Genomic DNA, 23,887 nt, shown 5'->3' on the forward strand with positions numbered 1-23,887 from the left:
TATTCTTGCTGTTCTTTGTTCTTTTTACTTGAAATATTTTTGGGATCATTGAATTCAATGTATGACCATTGAACACAACAATTACGATAGCTCAAAATGAATAAGCGGAACCAAATAAGAAAAAGCAATTTTGATTTTAAAAGCTCCAACCACAATTTGTGAAGCTTACAGATTTCTTCAATGGAAAGCAGAAACACTGTAAAGGTGAACAATACACTAAACTCATCTACTAGTAAATCCTGAAATTAAAGAGACATTCATGCTATGCGCCTTGAATAGTGAATCTGACATGTTGCCTGCAATACATTTTTTAAGCTGGAGAGTCAATATACATATCGATACTACCTCAAATTGGGTGGCATACAGTGAGGAAACAGTTTGTATGGCAATGGATAGGCTTAATTGTCAAAACTAACCAAATGGGAAGGGCGTTTTGACAAACCACGAAGAGTTCACCAGAAATTTGTTGACATATCCATGCACAATTGAGGTGCCCTTGCAGATAATCTTCCTGAACCCTAAATATTATAACAGTAGTTCGGGAAATGGGAAAGTTAAGTTGTGCTGCCTTTATCTGTCCATGAGTCTCTTTTGCCTTTCTTTCCTTGTTTTAAGTTCCAGGTCAATGAGGAAATAACATCGACTATGCTCTCTAGCATAGCGAACCTGACCATTCATCCTGTTGAGAAGTTTTCGAGAGAGGTTGAGCGCAAAGCCTTCCTGTGTTGAGCACTGGTTTCCTCCCTCAAACATATCTTGGATAAGAGCAGAAGGAAGGCCTTGACCAGGGTGAGTCATTCTGCATACACAGGAAAATTGAATTTTAGTACGCACAAACCATCTATTTGTTTTGTTTTGTTTTTTTGTTTTTTTTCTTTCAAAGTGATTATGGTACTAATTGTAGCAAAAATGAGAAAGACAATCACGGGTACAAGGTCATCATTGCACAAACTGGTCTAAAAGACAGTATAAAGTGTGCGCATGAAATGATGATGAAATGTTAGGAGGGTTTTTCTCTCTCTCACTTGCCTGCTTGGAGCTAAATGGTATCATGTGCAATATGGATTTTCCAGTTAGAACTTTGCTGCCTAAAATGGCAACATGGTATCTTAGAGAAGTCCATTTTAGATACATTAACTGGAACTAAAAGATCTGAGAAGAATGGCGCAGGAGAAACAAGTTAACAATGTATGTTCAAGACCTGCAAGCACGTCTAAAGCCTAAACATGAATGAGTACATATCCCCCTCCAGCCCCAAAAGAAAACAGTGTACATTTTCCAATATCATACAAGAAACAGTCTGTGTGTTTCTGTGAAGGTAGAAAAGGGGATATAGAACACCAAAGAGGACAGGCTAAATCAGAAAAAGGAAACTGTGATGTGTTAAATTTTGAAGCTTTTGATTGAGAAAAGCAAAGATTGTGGAAATACAACCTAATTTCTCACTGTAAACACAAACTAATTTTTGGACCTTTTGGGAATATTGAGGGGTTTATGTTCTAACAAATAAAAAAATAAAAAAATACAAATGGAATTTTTATGGGGGAATTGGTGTTAAAGAGAGTTATGAAAAAATTAATTTTGGCCATTAATGACAGGTCTCCTTTAGTTATTGGACAGAAGTTGTGTTGTTTTTCTATGAGGCAGAACCTCTTTCTAAGTTTCTTGAATTTTCTTGTATCTCTACTCTGTTATTACGTCTAAACATAACAGAAACATTATGGGTTTCTAAGACAATTCAAATGAATGTCTGAATGTGTTTTTGGAAACCTGAAATATTGCATTAAGCTTCGGACAGTACACAACACACATTGAACTGAATATATGAAGGCCATACTGCATCAATGAAGCGATAAAAATTCTCATGTGCAACCATAGTCAATGAAGGCAACAAAATAAATTTTAAAATTTGGGAAATTAACACACATCCCCCACCCCCCAAAAAACACACACACACACACAAAACTTATTTTAAATTTGGCCTTTTCACATACATATTCCCACTAAAATTAACTTTAAAATCTGTTTCTTTTTTCTTTCATTCTGAGAATTTTCCATCCTAAATATTTTGGATTCTCAAACTGATACAAAGCATATTGAAGAAGGCTCTGTACAAACACTACTAAAGAGAAGCCTAAAAGCCCATAAGCTATCTATGTGATCCATTTGGTTTCTTTTCGCAGCTGTTTTTATGTCTTTTAAGTTTTTATAAAATAATTCATATGACATTTTAATAAATGTGACCAGTGTAGGATAGATTTAGTAACTGTTAAATTAAATTAAAATTATTGGTTGTGATTGTGTCTTTACTAATAATATTGTCTTATTAAGGATTTGTTTAAGTTGTAATGATAGTTTTTTGGTGAATTACTCGATGAAATTTCAGCTAACGTATGTGGCTTTCTCTCCTTTTATCTCAGGAATTGGGTAGAAATGTTCTTGCTAAATTTATAGCTTGAACTAGCTTTTAAATTTCCCTTCTTTAACTATTTTGTTCTCTCAATCACATTGCATCAGTTGGTATCAAAGCTGATAAGTGATGTTCAACAGTTTATTGATTGTTGTCACATATGTCAAGTGTGAAAGGGAGGAACTACCAATGCTGGTTTGTAAAGACCATTGCCCAGTCCAACTAGTTCATGGACTGATGTCAGTACAGATTTCACTCTTGGGTTGCCTCGAACATAAACGAGTATGGATTCTATTATAGTAATTGCAGATGGATTTTATACCATGCTGGAAGACTTTGGATGCTTCTCATGTAGCTAAATAGTACTTCAAACAGATTTCTCGCCTGCTTGGTGGGCTGAATTCTGTTACTTTTGATTAGGACAAATTTTATAAGTCATGTTTGGAGAACATAATGGAGAATATTGAGATATATGTTAGAATATGTTAGGATATTATCATAAATTGTGCAACCTATAGAGTATATCAAGATATTACCATAAAAAAAGTAGACCATGGTTTTCTATAAATTGTGCAACCTATAGAATATATCAAGATATTACCATAAAAAACATAGACCATGGTTTTCTATAATACCACGGGTTACTATGGTTTTAGGGTTAGTATACTAAACCTAATGCACCTAATGTATTCTATATACCCTATATTAGATTCATTGTAAAATACAATTGAATAAGGTGAAGATGTAGCCACTAAGGGCTTTTGGTTGTGGACTTAGGGCATCAAATTGAACCACTTTAATTCTATTGCCTCTGTTTTTTCTCTCTCTACATCATTTTATTTTTCCTCTTTCTATTTCAACAATCTAAACTGTATATGTACTGCATATTATCTGCCATCCAATAGGCAGACCAAACTTACCAATAAAACTCTTGGAAATCTGATTAGACAGTCAGTGGGCAACAATCCTAAGCAATGGGTACTCTGTCATGCAGGATTTTCGTATAACCAATCAACTAATACAACAACAAAGATAAGTTTATTCAAAAATTTCTAAGGCAGAATCCCAACAGTGGTTTAGATCTGGTTCCTTTGCCATTGGAGGATTGTGTGAGCTGTAAAGAAAAAGAAATGGTAGAACACATAAAACACATTCATGAAGACAACAATAGGAAGTAGAAAAAATGAGCGGACAGGGACAAGAGAGATGTAATCTTTTAAGCTGGTGACTATGGTTGTGGGCTGTTTTAATTTGAGATGGGTAATACAACAAGCTCAGTGAGGAAAATTGGCCCTTGTAAAGTGTTAGCAAGAATCAATGACAATGCTTAGGGAACAAAGTTGTCAAATATTGTACTAGATTCTGTTTTGGTTTGGACGGGGACAAAATATTTTAGTATCGAATTAATACCGACGTACCGTTTTAGGGTTACCACTATGTGTGTGTGTCACAAGGTCAATTTTTCACTCAAATTTTCTACTTGTGATGGCCCCAAGTCCCTGACTTAGTCTCAGTCAACACCATACACACATTACAATAACACTTGGAACAAATTATATAGGGATGCTTAAACACACAGCACACACAATATTTACAGGGAACCCACCCCGAACCTTTATTACTTAATTTCAAGTACAAAGGAAACCCTTTTACAAGCCGAGAGAATTACACAGAATTTTCCAAGGCCAAATACACTTTGCTGTTGAAACCCCAACAGCCTTAGGGTTAAATATACAAAATTAACTACTATAGTAGTTACTGCTTAGTAACTGCCTGAGTCTTGGACAATCTGCCACTTGTGTTCTAACTTAAGACACCTTCAACTGATGCTGTCTTGGCTTGCTCTCCACGTTTCCAGCCCCTACACAGTAAGTCTGATCATCAGGAAAGCTAGGAACTGCTTGGTAACTGCTTAGTAACTGCTACTGCACATGCTGCACGTGCACAACCCATGTCTCAGCAGACCATGGGACCTTTGCCCATCCTCCAGCAGCCCATCCAACATGTTCCCACACGTTTTGGAGAGGCTTGGTCCATACTCAAGGCCTTCCATCAGCATTACAGCCCACACGGCATGCCCACATGCAGCACACAAAGTAACTGCCATCGGCCCATTAGCACTTGTCCATGCATTTAGCCAACCCCCACTAGTCCAATGCCTTGCACACAACATTCAATCATCAGAGCAGCCTAGCCTTGCCTTGCACTCCAGCCACCAAGTCCATACACTAGGAATCCACAACTAAGCCACCAATGCCATGCACCACCATATAGGGTCAAAACCACTTGCTGTTGCCCATCATCAAAACCATCTCTGCCTACCATGGCCCTCCTCTGTCATGGCCTTGAGGCATCATGTGGAGCAAGGTGTCTCCACATACTGCCCCTCATCACTGCTCATCGATCTAACTCGAGTAGGGAGATTGGGCTGGTCCCCCTCAAAGAGCCCTTAGGAACATCACTAGTCAGACATGAGGAGCCATGAGTGTGTTGAGAAAACAAGAAGCCAAGTGATTGACTCAATGCAGCCTAAGCACCCTCATTCCTCATGCCCTCATCAGCAACACATAATGCTTCTAATAAACCACCCCACCAAAAGAAGCCGACGTCCTCGTCAGTAAGGTATCTTCAAATGCCTTCACTTCTTTTTCAAACTGCCATAAAGTCGATGCCTTCTCCCAACTTGCTTCTATTTCAGCTGCCCCTTTCCACTTCACTAAGTAATAAGTTATCATGTTTCCACCCTTTCGATAACCCGTTACCTTCTTGTCAAGAGTTCTGTCCACTTCTCGATCAAACTGTACCATAACAGTAGGTGGGGCACGCCTTACCTCATTCCTTGTAGGATCTTGCTCATCCCCATGATAAGGCTTTAGAAAGCTCACATGAACTGTGGGGTGAATCTACAACCTTTCAGACAGTTTCAACTTGTAAGCAACAGCACCAACTCTCTTCACAACTTCAAAGGGACCATCATACTTTGGAATTAACCCTCTATGCACACTCTCACTTCTAAACTTTTTCCAAATCTGTGGAGTTAGCTTCAACGGTACTTTGTCCCCAACCTGGAACTCAAGAGGACTCCTCCCTTTATCAGCATACTTTTTCATTCTTCGATGTGCTTTCAACAAACTGTCTTCTGCTTCTTGCATCAGTTCTTGTTTAGCAATAGCAAATCTGTATGCTGCAGGACACCTGCCCCCTGAACGCTGCTTTGCAATCTCATGAGGTGTTAGGGGCTGCTACCCCATTGCCAAATCGAATGGACTCATTCTCGTTGAAGAAGACTTATGTAAATTGTAAGCAAACTGTGCTGAATCCAACAAGTCCAGCCAATTTTTCTAACTTGCAGTCACATAGTGCCTCAAGTAATCTTACAACACAGCATTGATCCTCTCGGTCTAACCATCTGTTTATGGGTGATTAGCAGTAGAAAACTTCAACTGTGAACCCAGCAACCCAAACAAAACTGTCCAAAACTGACTAGTGAAACGAGAGTCTCTATCACTCACAATATTTTCAGGCAAACCAAAGTACTTCACCACATTTCTGTAAAACAGACCAACAGCTACCTCTGCTGTACAAGTATTTGGTGCAGCTATAAACATGGCATACTTTGAAAATCGATCAACCACTACAAAAACTAAACCCATTCCCTTAACTTTAGGCATACCGGTAATGAAATCCATTGAAATAGAAATCCATGGACTTTCCGGTATAGGAAGAGGTTACAGTAAACCAGCTTTCTTTTGAGTTAAACTCTTATCTTGTTGACAAACTAGACAAGTCTTAACATACAACTCAATGTCTAACTCTGTCTTAGGCCAATAATAAGAACGGGATAGTAAAGCATACATTCTTTCCTTACCCAGATGTCCTACCCATTGTGGATAATGAGTCTCTTTCAACAACTCTCTACGGATCGTCCCATTAGGAACAAACAGCTTACCACCCTTTGCATACAGCAATCCATCTTCAAGCCAGTAACGACGCACTAGGCCTGTAGTTACATCTTGACCAATTTCTAGTAAGTGGCATCAAGCTTAGAACTTTCCTTGATCCTTTCCACAAAATCTAACTCAACTCTAGTCAAGGTAGCAACATACTCTTACACTTGTTTGCGGCTAAGTGCATCTACTACTTGATTATGCTTGCCAGGCTTGTGCTCCTACACAAAATCATACTCTTGCGGCAACTCTTGCCACCTAGCTTGCTTAGGAGATAGCTTCTTCTGTGTGTTGAAAAAGGTATTGGCTACATTATCGGTCCTCACCACAAATTTAGGGCCTAGCAGATACAACCTCCCAGTTAACAAACAATGAACCACAACAATCATTTCTTTCTCATGTGCTGAACATTTCTGTTCATCATTCAGCTTCCTACTTTCATAGGCAATTGGATGTTTCTATTGCACCAGCACACCACCATTTGCTTTGTCAGAAGCATCAATATGGACTTGAAATGGCAACTCAAAATTTGGCAGACGCAGTACTGGCTCACTCGACACAGCAACTTTAAGCTTCTCAAAGGCTTCTTGACATGCATTTGTCCACACCCATTTCTTGTCCTTTTTCAGCAAATCTGTAAGAGGAGCAACCTTTTTGGAATACCCTTGAATAAACTTCTTATAATAGTTAGCTAACCCAAGGAAAGACCGCAACTCAGCAACTTTACTTGGTGGAGGCCAATCAAGGACAGCATGTACTTTTCTCTCATCCATCATCACAAGACCTTTGCTGACCTTATGCCCTAGAAACAAAATCTCTTGCTGGCAAACTCACACTTCTCTTTCTTGACATACAATTGATGTTCCCTCAATTTGAACAGCACCTTCCTAAGGTATTCCAAGTGATCCTCCAAGGACTCACTATATACCATTATGTCATCTAAGTAAACCACAACAAAACGGTCTACAAACTCATAGAATACATCATTCATCAAGTTGCCAAATGTAGCAAGGGCATTTGTTAAACCGAAAGGCATAACTAAAAATTCATAAGAACCATACCGAGTTACACAAGTTGTCTTCGGTTCATCCCCTTCAGCAATCTTCACTTGCCAATAACCTAATCTCAAGTCCAGCTTGGTGAAGTAAGTGGCTTTGCACAACTTGTCAAACAGGTCTTGAATCAAAGGAATCGAGTACTTGTTCTTCACAGTTACTTTGTTTAAGGCTCTATAGTCCACACACATACGTAATGATCCATCTTGCTTCTTTTGGAACAGAATAGGGGCACCATAAAGGGCTTTGGAGGGCTAAATGTAGCCTGCATCAAGCAATGCAGTCGATTGCTTTCTCATCTCAGCCAATTCCATAGGGGACATTCTGTATGGAGCCTTCGAAGGAAGCTTTGAACCAGGAACCAACTCAATCTTGTGATCAACAACACGCCTTGCTGGAAGGGTCTTAGGCAATTTTGGAGACATCACATCAATGAATTCCTCCAACAATCCAGCAACAACATCTGGAACTTCAACAAACTTGTCTTGCTTGACCTCAATCATAAGTAAGTCATCTCCCCTTTCTTCATCCCATGCTCAACTTGCATGACTGACACCATTGGCTCTTTCCCCTTACTAGTTTTGCTATTTCCTGCCACACGCCTAACAGGAACATAGCATGGCTACTTCTCATAAAAAATCCACATCACACCGATGAATAGCAGCAAAGCAGCCTTGGCAGCCACAAAGAATTTATCACTCAGAATTACATCAAAGTCATCCAACTTTATAATCAGGAAATTCACATTTCCTGTCCATTCACCAACCTTGAACTTCACACCAAAAACAATTCCCGAAATAGGTTTTGCTTCAAAGTTTATTGCCTTGATCTTATTTGGACACTTGCTCACTTTCAGATCAAGCTGTTGGACCATACTTTCATCAATAAATTGTGGGTAGCACCAGTATCAAGCATTGCTTCAGCCCTATTCCCATTCATCTCTACTTGTACATAAGACAGCCTAGGTTGCATGGATATGCCATTTTTGGTGTCGTGTCGGTGTCGGACACCGGAACGGGTACGACTCACCGGATTCCGATGTTCGGCAAGTGTCTCTCTCTATCTCCTCTTTTTTTTTTTTTTTTTTTTTTTTTTTTTTTTCACTTCTCCGACACGGCTCCGACACATCCGACATGCCAACAGTGAAAAAAGAAGAAGGAAATCACAGATTTTGACAGATAGACTTACCAATACCATTGATTTTGTGATATACCCTAAAACAACAAGCCTGATAAGTCCCGAAACCCACATCTCAAGTTCTCACTTCTCAACCCACCCACCCTCCCTCTGACCTCTGCTCTGCCCGCTGCTACCGCTGACCTCTGTCCCTCGCTGGAGCTAGATTGGGCCAATCAGCGAGCTCCATAGACGTCGACACCGTGCTTATCCCTTCCGATTTCTCTCTCTCTCGGCGTTAGGTCCAACCTCTTTAAGATTCTCTCATTTTTTTTTTTTTTTTCCAGATATTTGGCCATTTGGTTTGGGTGAATGACTGAATGGGTTACTCAAATATTCACTTATTATAACGCGTTGTTGTTGTTGTTGTTGTTGTTGTTGTTTTTTTTTTTTTTTTTTTTTTTTTTTTTTTAATTTTAAAAATCCCACTCTCACTGTCACTATTGATAAGCTAGTTAAACGTTTTTGTAGGATGATGTTTTTGTTCTGTGATAATCTTGAAAGTTTAAAACTTGTTACCCTTTTATGTTTTTAGTTTGATGTTGAACTTGTTATCCTTTTATGGTTTGTACTCTCAACATTTTATGTGTATTATTGTACTATTTTGGGTGTTAGTTTACTTATTTGTAGTTCTTACATAATTTAAATTCTAGACATAAACGTATTTTATATCTAAAAGTATTGAAAAATATGCCTAAATATAAAATTTAATTAATTATTTAACCGTCGTGTCTTTATTTTTCAAAAATTGCTGTATCTCTGTATTCGTGTTCGTGTCTATGTCAGTGCAACATAGAAGACAGCCCCGAACTTCTTCATCGCACTGCCCCCTCTCATCTTCAACAACCATTGCATTAAGCTTCTCATGCCTAGGGCAGTCTCTTGCTTGATGAGGGCTATTGCATATGAAGCAGCCTGAATTCAACTTGGGTTTTTCTTTACTTTGTTGAGAGGTAAAACTCTCTCCTTTGCTTTTATTACCCTAATTTTTCTTCTGCTTATCCTTGTTCTTCTTGCTATCTTTTTCTGCTTGTCTTTGCCTTTGTCCTTGGACTTACGTTTTTCATCATCCCCACTAGGCTTATTTAACTTGTAGTCCACTAAAGCATTTGTAGCAGACATAGTAGCGGACAGATCACGCATTGCCTGCCTCTTTAACTCCAACTGTGCTCAAGGTTGCAAGCCAGATATGAAATTGAACAACTTATCTTCCTCTGACATGTTCTTGATATCCAGCATCAAAGAACTGAACGTCTTGACATATTCTCTCACTATACTAGTTTGCTTCAATTTCTTCAAGGAGTCTCTTGCAACCTATGCAGTGTTGGTAGGCAAGAACTGGTCCTTCAACTCTTTCTTTTAAGGCTTCCCTCGAGTCAATCTTCCCTCTACTAGCATCTGCATCATCTTCCACACAGGTCTTCCACCATAACTTGGCATCCCTTGAAAGATACATGATAGTAATGGTTACCATCTCTTGATTAGGCACCCTTGTAGCCTTAAAGTACTACTCCATGTCTCAAAGGAAATTCTTTAAATCCTTGGCACTCCTAGCACCGTTAAAGGGCTTTGGTTCAGGCACCTTCACTTTGGTGGCCATTTCCCCCTCCCTAGGCAGGCCACACATTGCCCTCTTTAACAAGGCAATTTCTGTCTCAAGTTGGCTTTGGGTCTCTCTTGTTGCACTGTCCCGGGCATCTAGTGCAGTAGCCAACTCTTCAACACGAATCAACACAACATTCCTTTTATCAGAAATCTCATTCCGTATCATAGTAGTTTCTGCAAACAATGCATCCAATTTGTCGCACACAAAAAGTTGTTCTCCCTTTGCAGGAACTCCAAGTATGTTCTCCAAGACCGTCACCCTTGTCTTAGTGTCCGAAGACATTACAGCTAGGCTCTGATACCAATTGTCACAAGGTCAATTTTTCACTCAAATTTTCTGCCTGTGATAGCCCTAAGTCCCTGACTAAGTCTTAGCCAACACTACACACACTGCAATAACACTTGGAACAGATTATATAGGGACGTTTAAACACACAACATTTACAGGCAAGGTTTTCAGACCCGGACCGTTTATTGAACCGTAAAAGAGAGAGGTTCAAGGTTTTTGAGGTCGAACCGTGATGAAGTCATAATTAATTTAATAATAATTTTAAATATATATAAAATCATTAAATTATTAAAAAAAAGAAAAATTAACTAAAATAGTCCAAAACAAATATAGATAGTATTTTTTTATAACATAACTTTCATAATACAAATAAAAATTATTAAATTCTAAAAAAACATAAATAGCTATTGAGTTTCTAAATTATTTTTAAGTCATGACAAAACACACTTTAATACCCAATAATTTTTATTTTATGAAACCCAATAAAATAGTTAAGAGACAAATTAGTTTATTTGCTCATGGCCAAGCCCATTTGACTGCCGATCATTTTTTTTTCCAAGCCCATTTGAATAGTTACTGTTCACCATTTATTATGAATTAAAAAAAAAAAAAATCAAAAGCTAGATCAGAAGATGTCCATGCATTTAAAAATTTTTAAAGTTAAATTAATAACAAAACCCAAGAAGGAAGTGCTTGATAGCAAGCAAGCATTATATGTTAGTAGTTGACACTAAAGCACGCAGCAGCAAAGAAGAAGTCTCCAGAAGCAGCGAAGAAGTCTACAACATTTTTAGCAATACTTTCACAACAAAATTTATGTGAAAAGTTGTTATTAGTTCTAATTTGAACCTACTATTGAAATTATTTTTTTATTCACCAATATTAGCTAATAACAATCTGTTACTTAAAATTTATTGTGAAACATTATAAAAATATTGTAGTAACATTTAATTGTGATTTTTTATTCTTTTTATTATTTTTCCTTTCTTTCCTTTCACGTGGAGAGCTCATCTTTTATTAAAAATTTAAAAGCTTTCAATGTTTCCAATGCTAGGCAGCTAGTGTCAATGTACTGTAGACACATGGAGAGCTTAGGAAGCTTTCAATATTTCAAATGCTAGCAGCTAGTGTTAGAGTAGTCATAACAAATACAAAGAAAGAGAAAGTGAGAAACCAGACCACATACATAACAAAGTTCAGCCAAAAAAGGAGACAGGGAGATAGACAAAGAAGAAGAAGAAGAAAAAAAAGAAAGAAGAAGAAGAAGCAGTTGCTTCATGGCGTCACCCCTACTTTGTCGTTGTCTTCTTCCTTTTCTCCTTTTCTTTTTTTATTCTTTTATTTTTTTTTAAGGTTCAGATTCAATGGAAAGTAGGAAACCGTGAGAAACGGTTTGATTACGGTTCTCAGAACTATGGGGTTTGACCGCGGTTCGCACGGGTCCCTGCTTTTTCCCCATATAGCGGTTCTTGAGGCTAAAAAAACCGCAAAAATGAACGATTTGAGGTTTTCCCGGTCGGACCGTATGATCCAGTTCGGGTTTCAAAACCTTGTTTACAAGGAACCCACCCCCTAACCTTTATTACTTAATCTCAAGTACAAAGGAAACCCTTTTACAAGCCTAGAGAATTACAAAGAATTTCTCAAGGCCAAATACACTCTGTTATTGACACTCCCAACAGCCTTAGGGTTAAATATACAGAATTAACTGCTATAGCAGTTACTGCCTAGTAACTGCCTGGATCTTGGACAATCTGTTATTTGTGTTTTGACTTAGGACACCTTCAACTGATACTGTCTTGGCTTACTCTCCACGTTTCTAGCCCCTACACAACAGGTCTAATCATCAGGAAAACTAGGAACTGCTTGGCAACTGCAACTGCTTAGTAACTGCCACTGCACATGCACAACCATGTCTCAGCAGACTATGGGGCCTCTGCCCATCCTCCAGTAGCCGACCCAACATGTTCCCACACATTTTGGAGAGGTTTGGCCCATGTTCAAGGCCTTTTGTTAGCATTACAGCCCACACATCATGCTCACATGCAACACACAAAGTAACTACCATTAGCCCACTAGCACTTGTCCATGCATTCAACCAACCCCCACTAGCCCAATGCCTTGCACACAACATTCAATCATCATAGCAGCCTAGCCTTGCCTTGCACTCTAGCCACCAAGCCCACACACAAGGAATCCACAAGTAAGCCAGCAATGCCATGCACCACTTGCTACTACCCATCATTGAAACCATCTCTGCCCACCATGGGCCCTCCTCTGCCATGGCCTTGGGGCATCATGTGGAGCAAGGTGTCTCCACATGTTGCCTCTTATCACTGCTCATCAATCCAACTCGAGTAGGGAGACTAGGCTGGTCCCCCCTCAAAGAGCCCTTAGGAGCATCACTAGTAAGACATGAGGAGCCATAAGTGTGTTGAGAAAACATGAAGCCAAGTAATTGACTCAATGCTGCCCCAGCACCCTCATTCCTTATGCCCTCATCAGCAACACATAATGCTCCTAATTGTGTGTTTATAAACATAGAAGTTAGCCCAAATACACTAGCCAACATATTTGCCCAAATTGCATGTGTTATAGCTCTTTTAATTGTTTTTCCTTTTCTTTTTTTTTTTTTTTTTTTTTTTTTTTTGGGTATTGTCTGAAATATCAATGCTGGCCAAGACACCTGACAAATTCCTAGTACAATCAATACAGATCGGCACACCCCGGTATTTTATCCATATGTTTCAGGGGGTTATTCTTACTGGTTTAGTGGCCAGTACAGTAAATACCATTTGGTCCATTATGGGTTGGTACATATGATATTGACATCATTAGTGTGAACAGGAAGACTGATGAATTAAGCAATAATCATCAAAGAATTGATTCAAATATGTATGAAAAGAATTCATGAGCATTATCAGATCTAAAAACACAAATTCAAACATCAAACTTATAATTTATTTCAATGTAAAAAGATTGATAATGGAATTCAACTTTGATATATCTTTCATAAGATAGAACTAAGTGACTCGAGAGTAATCAACATCATCAACAAAAAAAATGACAAAAAATCTAAATACCAAATGAGGAAAAACTTTTATTGGACCCCAAATGTCTGAATGAACTAAATGGAATGGACTACATGACTTTCAAGCCTAGTCAAGAAAGACGCTGGTTACTTAACTGACAGACTTTACATGGCAAGGACTCAACTCAACAACATGAAGGTATCCTTTCTATTCTAACGTAATATATTTTTAAAAAGAAATAAAAATTCATATTTTAAAACGCAGAAATTATGATAAACAGATAATAAGATTAGAGGTGTTGTGAGAAATTTCTCCATTAGGAGATTTAATGTGACCCATATAAGGATTTATCCTGATTATCAATTATTGTATATTCATGTTTATATTATTTATTTATTTAATATTAGTGTGATTAAAAAAAAAAAGTTTCAGCCTATTTGGATTCTAGTGCTGAAAGGTTGTGTTATGAACAGTTAAATGAAGTATCTGCTAATAATTATTGTTAACTAACTCCAAAGAGTTTAGAAAAGAAACTAACAGAAAAAGAGGTGTCCCAAACCTAACCTTTTGAATGAGCATATGGTTCCATCAAAAGGTTTCATAAAGGTAGGCCAAAAGCTAGAAGGTTTCTCCCTGAAGAATCTACCACAAGTAAAATTTCTCTTCAAAAACTCGAACAATCACAGCAGGAGGTTAGTCTTTAATTTTTGTGTTGTTTTACAATTTGTTACAGGTGTAACTCCTTAAAAGCTCATATATTAACTCAAAAGTAGTTTATAATGTAATGAAAATAGCATCAGAGGAAATAGCAGGGATTTTTAAATATACTAGCTGTGCATATAATTAAAAATTAATTAGTCATGGTTGGGATACCTCAATTGTAAATGGATAAATTCATTGCCATCTTGTATAACCTTCAGACCAGGTGATATTTTGATTTCCACCCAGCCCTCTTGAGAAGGTGCATGATTCACCACATTAAGCAGGAAATCTGACAAGACCAGTTGAAGCCTAATTTGATCACCATATAGAGATAGTGTTTTGATTTCTTCTGGAATCTCGTGAAAAAGCTGTAAGCTTCTTTCTCTCAGCAATATCATAACTTGACTAACAATGGCATCCAAAACATTTCCCAAGAGAAATTCTTCCATGTTTAACTGCAAGCTACTGCTGTAACCAGGATTAGATATTACACACTTAGGGGTATTGCTACACAGGTTCATAAGTGCAAACAATGACTAATCTGAGTCTATGGAGAGTGGTGTCTAGGTGTTTAACAATAATTTGGAAAAAAAAAAAAACAAAAAAGAGAGAAGTAAATATGATTGAGATGATAGGAGATCATTTATAATCAAAGGAGTAACAATATATTTCCAAAGATAATAACACCAAGTAATAGAAAAGAAAAATTGCAGTTTGCATAATCAAAGAAACTACAGGTAAGGAAAAGTTAAATCTGATTAACATAGTACTTATAAATGAAGAATGAATTCAATTGTCTTTTCCTATGTTAAAGAGGGGGGAGGGGGGGTGTATGTCTTTCTCTGACCTTATTTAACAACTGCAGTTAAGTACATGGTAGCAACAGAACTTGGAAAGCTTAAACAAGCATGTGTGTCAGTGTCATGCATCAAAGATAGAGAAATAATGATGAGAAAGGTTCTTCTCCTGAACCTCTAATGTAATCAATTGCTTTTCATATAAAGAATTTGGTCGAGTTCTATAGCTTATGGTGATGCTTGACAATGAACTATAAGAAGAGTTGGTAAACAAAAAGAAGAATAAAAATGATAGAACCTAGGAATCAGCACCTATGGTTACTCAGAGTTAGCACCAAGCAGAGGAAAACGAATAGAATACCTAGGAGTCAGCATTTAGGGTTGCTCGGAATCACCACTATGTAGGGGAAAAAGGATACAAAATCTAGGAGTCAGCACCTAGAGTTATCTAGAATCAGCATCGAACATTGAAAAGAAAGATGCCTCCATGCAAGGATATTCTCAATTTTCAGTCCTAGTATTTGTTAGGAAACTGCACCAGCACGGATTGAGAAGCATTCTCAGCCCATTTCCACTATAAAAAAAGTCATTGCCATTTAAAGATCTTTGCCAGTCCAGGCCCTTGATTAGGATAAGCACTTATGCATGGGGCAGGTGGTTGCTAAAAGCATGGCTTCAACACCAAGAGTTGCTTAGAATCAGAACCAAGCATTTGAAGGAAATTCCCAAATAAAATTTATGAATCCATGATAAGCCGTCTACATTAGAGAACCCTGGGGCCTTTAAATAAATCATAATCAATTACATTAAACACGAAAATAAAAGCTAATAAAATTAAATCCTAGAAAGTCTTCAGAATCAACATCACTCAGCATTAATTATGCTCAATCAGGTCAACTGGAATCAATCACCATCAATCAGGTTCAACAAACATATATGGTGTCTGCACCATATGGGTTGCAGATGAAGAACTTAAAGAACCAATAAAATATAACATAGAATTTAAAATGTAATGCATGTCATGGGCCTACATTGAGAAGCCTTACCCTTCCTCTATACTTCTGAAATCCATGTCATCGATGAGTGTCATGATCTGTCTTTCACATGCGTCACTAGTGTCAAGAAATTGCTTCTGATGTTCTGAAACAGCTGTAGTTTTAAGAAGGCTGTGGGCAAGGCGAATACCATTTAGAGGATTTTTCATCTCTTGTCGGATGTAAGCCAACTCCTTTGATTTTGAAAAGCATTCTTTATCCTCCTGCCTGCGTCCTTCTAAGGCCTGCTGCAGGTCAGGCACAACAATCTGTAAGAAGCAAAAACAACCAATTACATTTCCACCTGCATCAGTCCTCTTGTTTGCTGTTAAGAACACCTCCACAAATTTTCCATTTCTATCAAAAAATCCAAAAGGGAACTTCTCCGTTTCTTGACCACTAATTCCTCGATACAATAAAATCATAAATTTAGTCAGTGTATCTTGATCTTTCAGCTGACAGAAACCATCAAAGATTTCCCCAGGGAGCATTTTACCCATAACTTCATCTCTCGTCCAACCGGTTAGCTTTTCCATGGCTGGATTCCATTCACAGCAGCAGGCATTCTCATCGGAAGCAAATATGGGCGGAATCAATGGATTCAGACTTTGTATGATAGCCTTATAATCACCTTGCAAGCGGATGAATTTTTCCATAACAACTTTCTCAGATGTAATATCTTGACCCACAAAGCACACTCCAACAGCATTGTTTTCATAATCCCTACTTGTGCAGGCATTAGCCATAATGTATACAACTGACATTTGCTGACCAGACCTAAAGTTTTTCAACTTTAATTCAATGTTTTTATCCTCCTCACCTGGATAGTAATAAAAGTTAAACTAGAAATTATACCATTAGGGTAATGTTATGAAAATAGAAGAAAATGAGCAGGCTGAAGTCTGGGAATTTCTTGAGGAAATATAAAAAGAAGTGACATGCAAGACTGCAAACTGAAAGGCAACCCCCATATCTTTGCAAATATTTAGCCTGAATAACTTTTTACAGTATTACAATTCAAAGTAATACTCATAGTTCACCCAAAAATAAAAAATAAAACGTTTGTTCTGTGCCCTAAAGCATTCAATAAACAGAATTTAAAAATAAAGTCAGAGGAAGTTTCTTTGGAGGCTTAGGCATGGCAATGAAGAATAAGAATTGTCACAATTATAAGAGTCATTTGGTAGTGCTTCTTTGGCACTTAAAGCACTGCAAAGGGTCAAAAGGAATATGATCTGATGATTTGAAAGAAAAGATGGCTCAAGTCACTATAGAATAGACAAATGTATTCATGCAACCACACCATGTACTTAAAATGTGCGTCCGTGGAGTTGAGTTGAATGAATAGGATTTTCATGCATTGAATGCCAACACAAGTCATAGAAGTTAGATCAGGAAGCAATTTGTGTCATACAGGTGTTATGAAATGCAATGTAGTTTACTATGATATTTGAGTTAGATAGTTAACTCATATTCAATGAATGTCATTGTTAACGTAAAAAAAGATTTACCTTGCAAAGCTCTAGATAGATGATTTTCAACCGTTCTGCATGAGTCCTCATAAACCACTTCATTGGCCAGGGACTTCCCTATAGCATCACTAGCTTGTAATCCTGTCATTTCAGCAATTTTTACATTCCATCCATTGATGAGACCAGCTGAATCAACCCCAAAAATTGGAACTGTTGCTGTTTCAATCAATCTGACCATTTCACATGCCACTGAACTGAGTTCATCTATCCCCTGTATCTCAGTATCATTCTGCTGAATGAACTTCAATGCCTTAGAATTGCTGTCCTCCATATCCTGAAATGAGTCTCTCATAATAAGCTGCAAAGAATGAATTGCATTAATTTCTGAAACCTCCCAAGGCAAGCTTCTACTTTTTACTACTTCAAGAAAAGCATTAAACGATGATCTTGGGTTCATTTTTCTGCCATCGTCTTTTTCCTCTGGATGATGCTTGGCTCCTCCCCATTTTACTTCCTTTGCAGTGTGAGACCTGAACCAGAACAAGAAATCCTTTGAAGTGATTCTTGCAGTAGCCATGCCACAAACTTCATCACCCAGTGAAGCAGCACCTGGGTAACCAGCATCGGCCAAACAATCTGTGCTCAACCCCGTAGAATCCCCATGATTAGTGAGCAGCCACTCTACAATATCTTTCAGCTGTGATTCAGTTGGAGTAACACCCAATAACCAACATTTCCCACCATAGAGCAATGCAGCCCCATCACACTTAACAAGATCCATGATACTAGGAGATTGTGTCACAATACTAAATGGAGCATCCCGGAGGAGCATGTCACATAGTAAGGTTTGCGTTCGGAGAATTTTCTTCTCTGCCAATTGTGATGCCTGTTGAAGCTCCATGTATAGCTGAAGCCCAAATGCCTGCATAAGGAACTCACAAGCATACCGAAGGGGGAAAGGGACATAGCGGGTGGAGGTGTGGTGGCACACTACCAATCCCCAAAGCTTCGATGAATCATTAGCATTGATGATAATTGCCATTACCAATGAGGCAATAGAGCCCATATTATCCATATATTGTGCGTGACATTCATGTGGGGAACGAAGAGTTGAATTGACCAAGCAAAGAGGCTGCTTTAGTTCTTCACTCTGAATGATCCTTACAGATTTTGCATGGCAATCACAAATCATCCTTACTCGATTCTGCTTGAATAAGAAACGGGAAGCTTGAGGGATATCTGTAGCAGGATAATGTAAACCCAAGTAGGATTCTAAATCCGACCTTCTGATTTCAGACACAACTTCACCATGATCATCTTCATGGAACTTATAAACCATAACCCTGTCATACCCAGTGAGCTTCTGAACATCCTCCACAACTGTATCACATAACACACCTATATCTCCCCCAGGGAGTGACTGCAGCCTAGAAATCGCCCGAACCGCCAGTTTCTGTGACTGCACTGCCCCTGCAAGGAACGATACAGGATCACCAGACTGCGCAGGCTCCAAATCAATCACAATCCCCACATCAATTCTATGCAATATAGCATAAAATGGCTTCTGGGTACTCCTGGAGTAGACCCAAACCGGGTTTAACAGAGACATCTCCCTAGAAGAGGCAGCTTTCGTCAAAGAAACTCCAGAAGAAGGCGTAAACAAGGTTCTAGCATCGGTTCCAATCAGACCATTTAACTGTTTTGACTCAAATTGAGTGTCTAAAGTCAAACCCAACAACTGAAAGCAGTTCTCACTATAACTGATAATTCTAAAAGTGGGTTCCTCAATTGCAAGCATACAACCAAAGGGCTGAATTTGACCACCCCTTTGGATTTTTGTGAGATAAGCAGTTATTTGTTGTTCAGGCACAGATTGTGGACCATGCAACACTGATCTTGTGTAGTTAAAGGACTTACCAGACTCACCAGACTGCTCAAACTCAGCCAACAGCCCAGCATCAGCATTGTACTGAGCAATTGCTTTGTCTCTTTTATCCTTGTCGTTGTTAATGTTTGGCTTCATGATATTGCTTGCAGCTGAAGATGAAAAGGTTGTTGTGCCTCTTTCTCCACTTCCAGGACCCATTTTTTTATACTTTGAGATACCTCTGACTCTGCCTCTGCCTCTGCTTCTTTAGCTTGGCTGCATAATAGGACTAGAACTAGTAGTAATAGTAAGAGCAAGAGTAGTTGGATCTTTATCATAACTGTACTTGCCGCTTCTGCTGCTTGATTCTTCTGTCTGTACCTTCCACGAGTCACTGTCTCATTCATTTTTTGCAGTTTGTGATTATCTTCTTCTAAACAGGAATTACTCATGGCTAATCCAGTCTTAGTAGTAACTAGAGGTAACTCTTTATTCTTTCTTTATTCTCTAATCCAGTCTTGGCATTACTCTAATTGCTAATCCAATATTATTATATTTCTTATCTAAAGAGTTAAACTATCGTTAAAGAGCATCTCCAATGGTCTCCAATGGTCTATGTAAAAGTAAAATATTCTCTATAATAGAGAATGAGACAACAAAAAAATCACTTCAATAGATTCTCTATACCCAAAAAAATATTTTGGCTCATGAACATGAGCTTATCAAGTCTGATGGGTTATTGTTCATTTTTCAAAAATTTTTTTTTTATTATAATAATAAGGTGTTGAACAAAAAAATGTTGGAAGATGTGTAGTTGTTAAAAAAAGAATAAATAATGAATGAAGAAATAATATTTAAATGAGATAGAGAATGAGATAGAAAATCTGTTGGAAAGTGTATTTGAAAAAATAGGTAGATATAAGTAAAAGTCACTGTTCATTCTCCAAACAGTACAAAAATTTGATGAATTTGCTGAAGATGTTCTAAGAGTGCGATTAGATAATTGGTTCATAAAATATTTTAAAAAAATTAAAAAAAAATAATTAGTTTTTTTACATATTTTTTATATATTTTTCATAAAAATAATGTCAAAAATTTTTAAAAATATTTTATTAATAATTATTCTAAAAAATACTCTTTAAGATTATTTTTTTAATTATTATTTTTTTAAATTTTACTAATGCGTACTCTTAAAATACATATTAATAAACCAAGACACATATTAATAAACCATTTTAAAACGAAAAAAAATATATATATTACTAACTTTTTTTGAAAACTTTCTCAATTTTTCTTATTTTAATAGCTATGTCTTATTTTACAGGGAATATCAAATTTAATACAAATTTCCTGAGTGTCTCGGTTTATTTTATTACATTTGTTTCCTTTGATAGATATTGGCCACATGTTTGACTAACTTTTTGTGGACAACAAAAAAAGAAAAAAGAATGAACAACGTAGGTGCTTCGAAATCAGTGCAAAACATGTGAATGACATGTCACACATATTCCAATTAAAATTTTGCCAAAAAGTTGTCCTTATGTTATTTGAATTATTCTTAAAAATGTTGATTCTCATGGTGGCCCATATCAGCAAAGGTGCCTAAAAGATGTGTAGTAAAATTTTGGGTGGAGGAGATTCCTCTCAGATGTTTATTTCTGTTTGTTGTAAATTCTGTCTTGGTTTAATGAAATTATGATCTTTCTATCAAACATTAGGGGAAAAAAAAAGGGTCTTTCAAAATAACAAAACAATAATGATGATGATGATGGTTCATCAGTGCAATGCCTATCTTATCTACCATAGCATTCGGCCATATGGGGACCAGCATGAAAGCCCACCTCGAATTATTTGGAATATACCACCTTTTTTTGGGGGGGACAAAATTATTTGGATACCATACTTACACAAGTTAATGGAGCATTATGGTGCAGCTAATATGCAAAAATAAAATTGAATTTAAATGTGCTTCATACAATATTTTCTCAAGATTGTACATTTTTTTTTTTGTCAAGTTTGTATTGTAACATTTGCTTACCCACAAAAACAAAATTTTTTTTTTTTAAGATAAACTTCAACATATATAAAATCAAACTAAAATAGGGGCACTACAATTAGCCTCACAAACTGTCCTTAAGACATCTGGAAGACTGAGTTTATTGAAACAAAAAGACTTGAAAGATGAAAGGGAGAGTTTTGCAGCAACGTGAACCGTTGAATTATATTCTCTCCTGACCCAACTGAAATTACAATTAAGTAAAAACTCTCTAAAACTAAGGATATTATTGACAGTATTATTGATAGTCCAATCTAGGATGGTTGGTGCGGAGGATAAAGAAAAAAAAGAAAAAAGAAGAAGCATTTTTTCGTGTCTCTCTCAATGACTACGCATGACCATTTTTTAACCTTAGCAAGTTGGATAATAATATACTAAAGTTGAAGTACAATCAAAATTCAAATCAAATCCAAATTAGCTTTTAAATGTAGTCTAATTTTGTGCCCAAGTATCCATTTTATTTTATTTTATTGTGTGTATGTATGTGCGCGCGCATTAAATAACTCATTCATCACACTTAGCATGAAAGCTGAAAGAACTATTAACAGAGAACTATATGGAAAGCAAGTAAATTGTAACTCTAACTAAACAAGTACCAGACCTAAATTCTAAGGGAGATCCAAAGCCATTGAGTTCAATGAAACTAAGTAATCTATGATAATTCTAAGTATCAAAGCCATCATAAAATTTTGATGCCTAGACAGTTCTAAACTAGTAAACAGATCGATGCCTAAGTAAACAAACTAAGCACCAAATTAGATCGATGATAATGCTTTAAAGATCAAACAAGATTAACAATTAAGAACTTGAATCAAACTAAACGAAACTTGTATAAACAAGATTAATCAAAGTAACATATTCTAAGGAAATGAACTTACTGACATGAGCATCTTCTAAAGCCATATGAACTAAAAGGGTCTATTAAGGAACTACTATTACAAGCAAATGATCTATATAAGCAAGTTTGTCAATGGAGAGTGGTCTCCTTTTCTGAGAATGAGTCCTTTATTTATACTTAAAAGGCATTTAATAGTTATACTGACAATTGTGTATTTTACGTGTCTCTCTTTCATAGGGCTTGAATGACACTTGTTGCAGTGTTAAATGTTGTTTTTAACATCTTAAAACTGCATTGATGTCACTTTTCTTATTGAGTGCATTATTACATGGATTAATAACTTACATAGTTACATTGGGTCTACATCTACTTCCCGCGTCTTTTTTCCACATTCTTGTGCTTTTTTTTTTTTTTTTTGGTTTCCCACAGTGTATCCTCAAAGCTTTCAACCAGAGACTAATCACTGTTCATCCCGGGTCGGCCCACGAAGGGGTAAAGCACTAGCCCAGGGATTCTTTTCAAAGTGTAGGTAGCAGGACTCGAACTAGGGAGCACACCTAGTCGAGCCAAGTACAAGCACTCTGAGACCAAGCGCCGAACCGCTTGGCCAACCCCACTAGGTTACATTCTTGTGCTTTTACATGTATAAACTCCCTGTTGTGCCACTTGTTGCACTATTAACATCCTAAAAAAATTTAATTTAATGCAAACCGATATAGTAATTTTTAAAATTTCAAGTACCTATTAAGTCATTTATAATATGTACTTGAAATTATAAAATTTTGCAACCAACACCGACCATTTAGACTAGTGCCTAGATTAGTGAGTATATTAATATTAAACTAAGGTGGTAGGGCCAAAATTTTTGTAGTTTATGATAGATAGATATCCACTAATTTATTAGATATAGACAATGATTCGGTTGATGAGACATTGTAATCTTAAATATATTTTTTTCGGATAATTAGATAGTTATAACCGAAAAATGGGAATTTAAATTTTTGTTGTCTCTTTTGAAATTACGAGAATATGTCAATTAATTGATCTACAAGCCTACAAGGTTCTTTAATAAAACTTTCAAATTTAGGTGCACCTTATTAATGCCCCATATTTTAAAGCGGATATCCATAACGCCAAAACAACGCCAATGTCATGCGAATCCCGAATGATCACTACCTTAATGCCACTAGAACTAGCTTCCTGGAACTGAACCACAACCGCATTTGCTTTGCAGTAGTGGCTAGACTAACTGTGTCAAGCTCTGTCTCTACTCTCTAGCCTTTTAGCTGTTACTACAGTAACCATAATCTTTGTTTAAAGCTCAAGAGATTATCTCATCAGTGTTGATGGCGCAATCCACTTTGCATTGCTCCCAATCTATTTTCATTTCTATGGGTTCATAATAACGAAAGGAATGGTAAGAAACATATCTCCAAATGCTTTAGAACCTAGACAGTATGGATACTTCATTTCAAGTGTCCTACTTGTGTTGTGCCGGTATTGTATCCGTGTTATACTTATAAATTGCTCATATCGTACCTGTATCCATAGCGTGCTTGTGTCTTTACTTCCTAGTTTAGAACCCATTCCACTAAATCACGAAAGCC

The 23,887-nt window shown here is 37.1% G+C and overlaps 1 protein-coding gene across 5 annotated transcripts; it reads right to left on the reverse strand.

Moving 5' to 3' along the window:
• Nucleotides 1-233: 233 nt before the first annotated feature.
• Nucleotides 234-19,761, reverse strand: LOC115989608 (phytochrome E). Of its 5 annotated transcripts, none has more exons than XM_031113387.1 (5): nt 17,559-19,761; nt 16,060-16,867; nt 14,388-14,681; nt 14,079-14,156; nt 234-799 (listed from the first exon to the last, which is right to left on the reverse strand). In XM_031113387.1, exons 1-5 carry the CDS (start codon nt 19,603-19,605, stop codon nt 571-573), a joined length of 3,456 nt encoding a protein of 1,151 aa, XP_030969247.1. In that variant the 5' UTR covers nt 19,606-19,761; the 3' UTR covers nt 234-570. The 5 variants fall into 5 exon arrangements, with proteins under 5 accessions (XP_030969247.1, XP_030969246.1, XP_030969248.1 ...); XM_031113386.1 differs by having other exon boundaries at nt 14,388-14,684; XM_031113388.1 differs by lacking the exon at nt 14,079-14,156 and having other exon boundaries at nt 14,388-14,684; nt 17,559-19,760.
• Nucleotides 19,762-23,887: the final 4,126 nt, after the last annotated feature.

This window comes from Quercus lobata, chromosome 5 (genome assembly GCF_001633185.2).
Source record: "Quercus lobata isolate SW786 chromosome 5, ValleyOak3.0 Primary Assembly, whole genome shotgun sequence".
NCBI classification, from domain to species: Eukaryota; Viridiplantae; Streptophyta; class Magnoliopsida; order Fagales; family Fagaceae; genus Quercus; species Quercus lobata.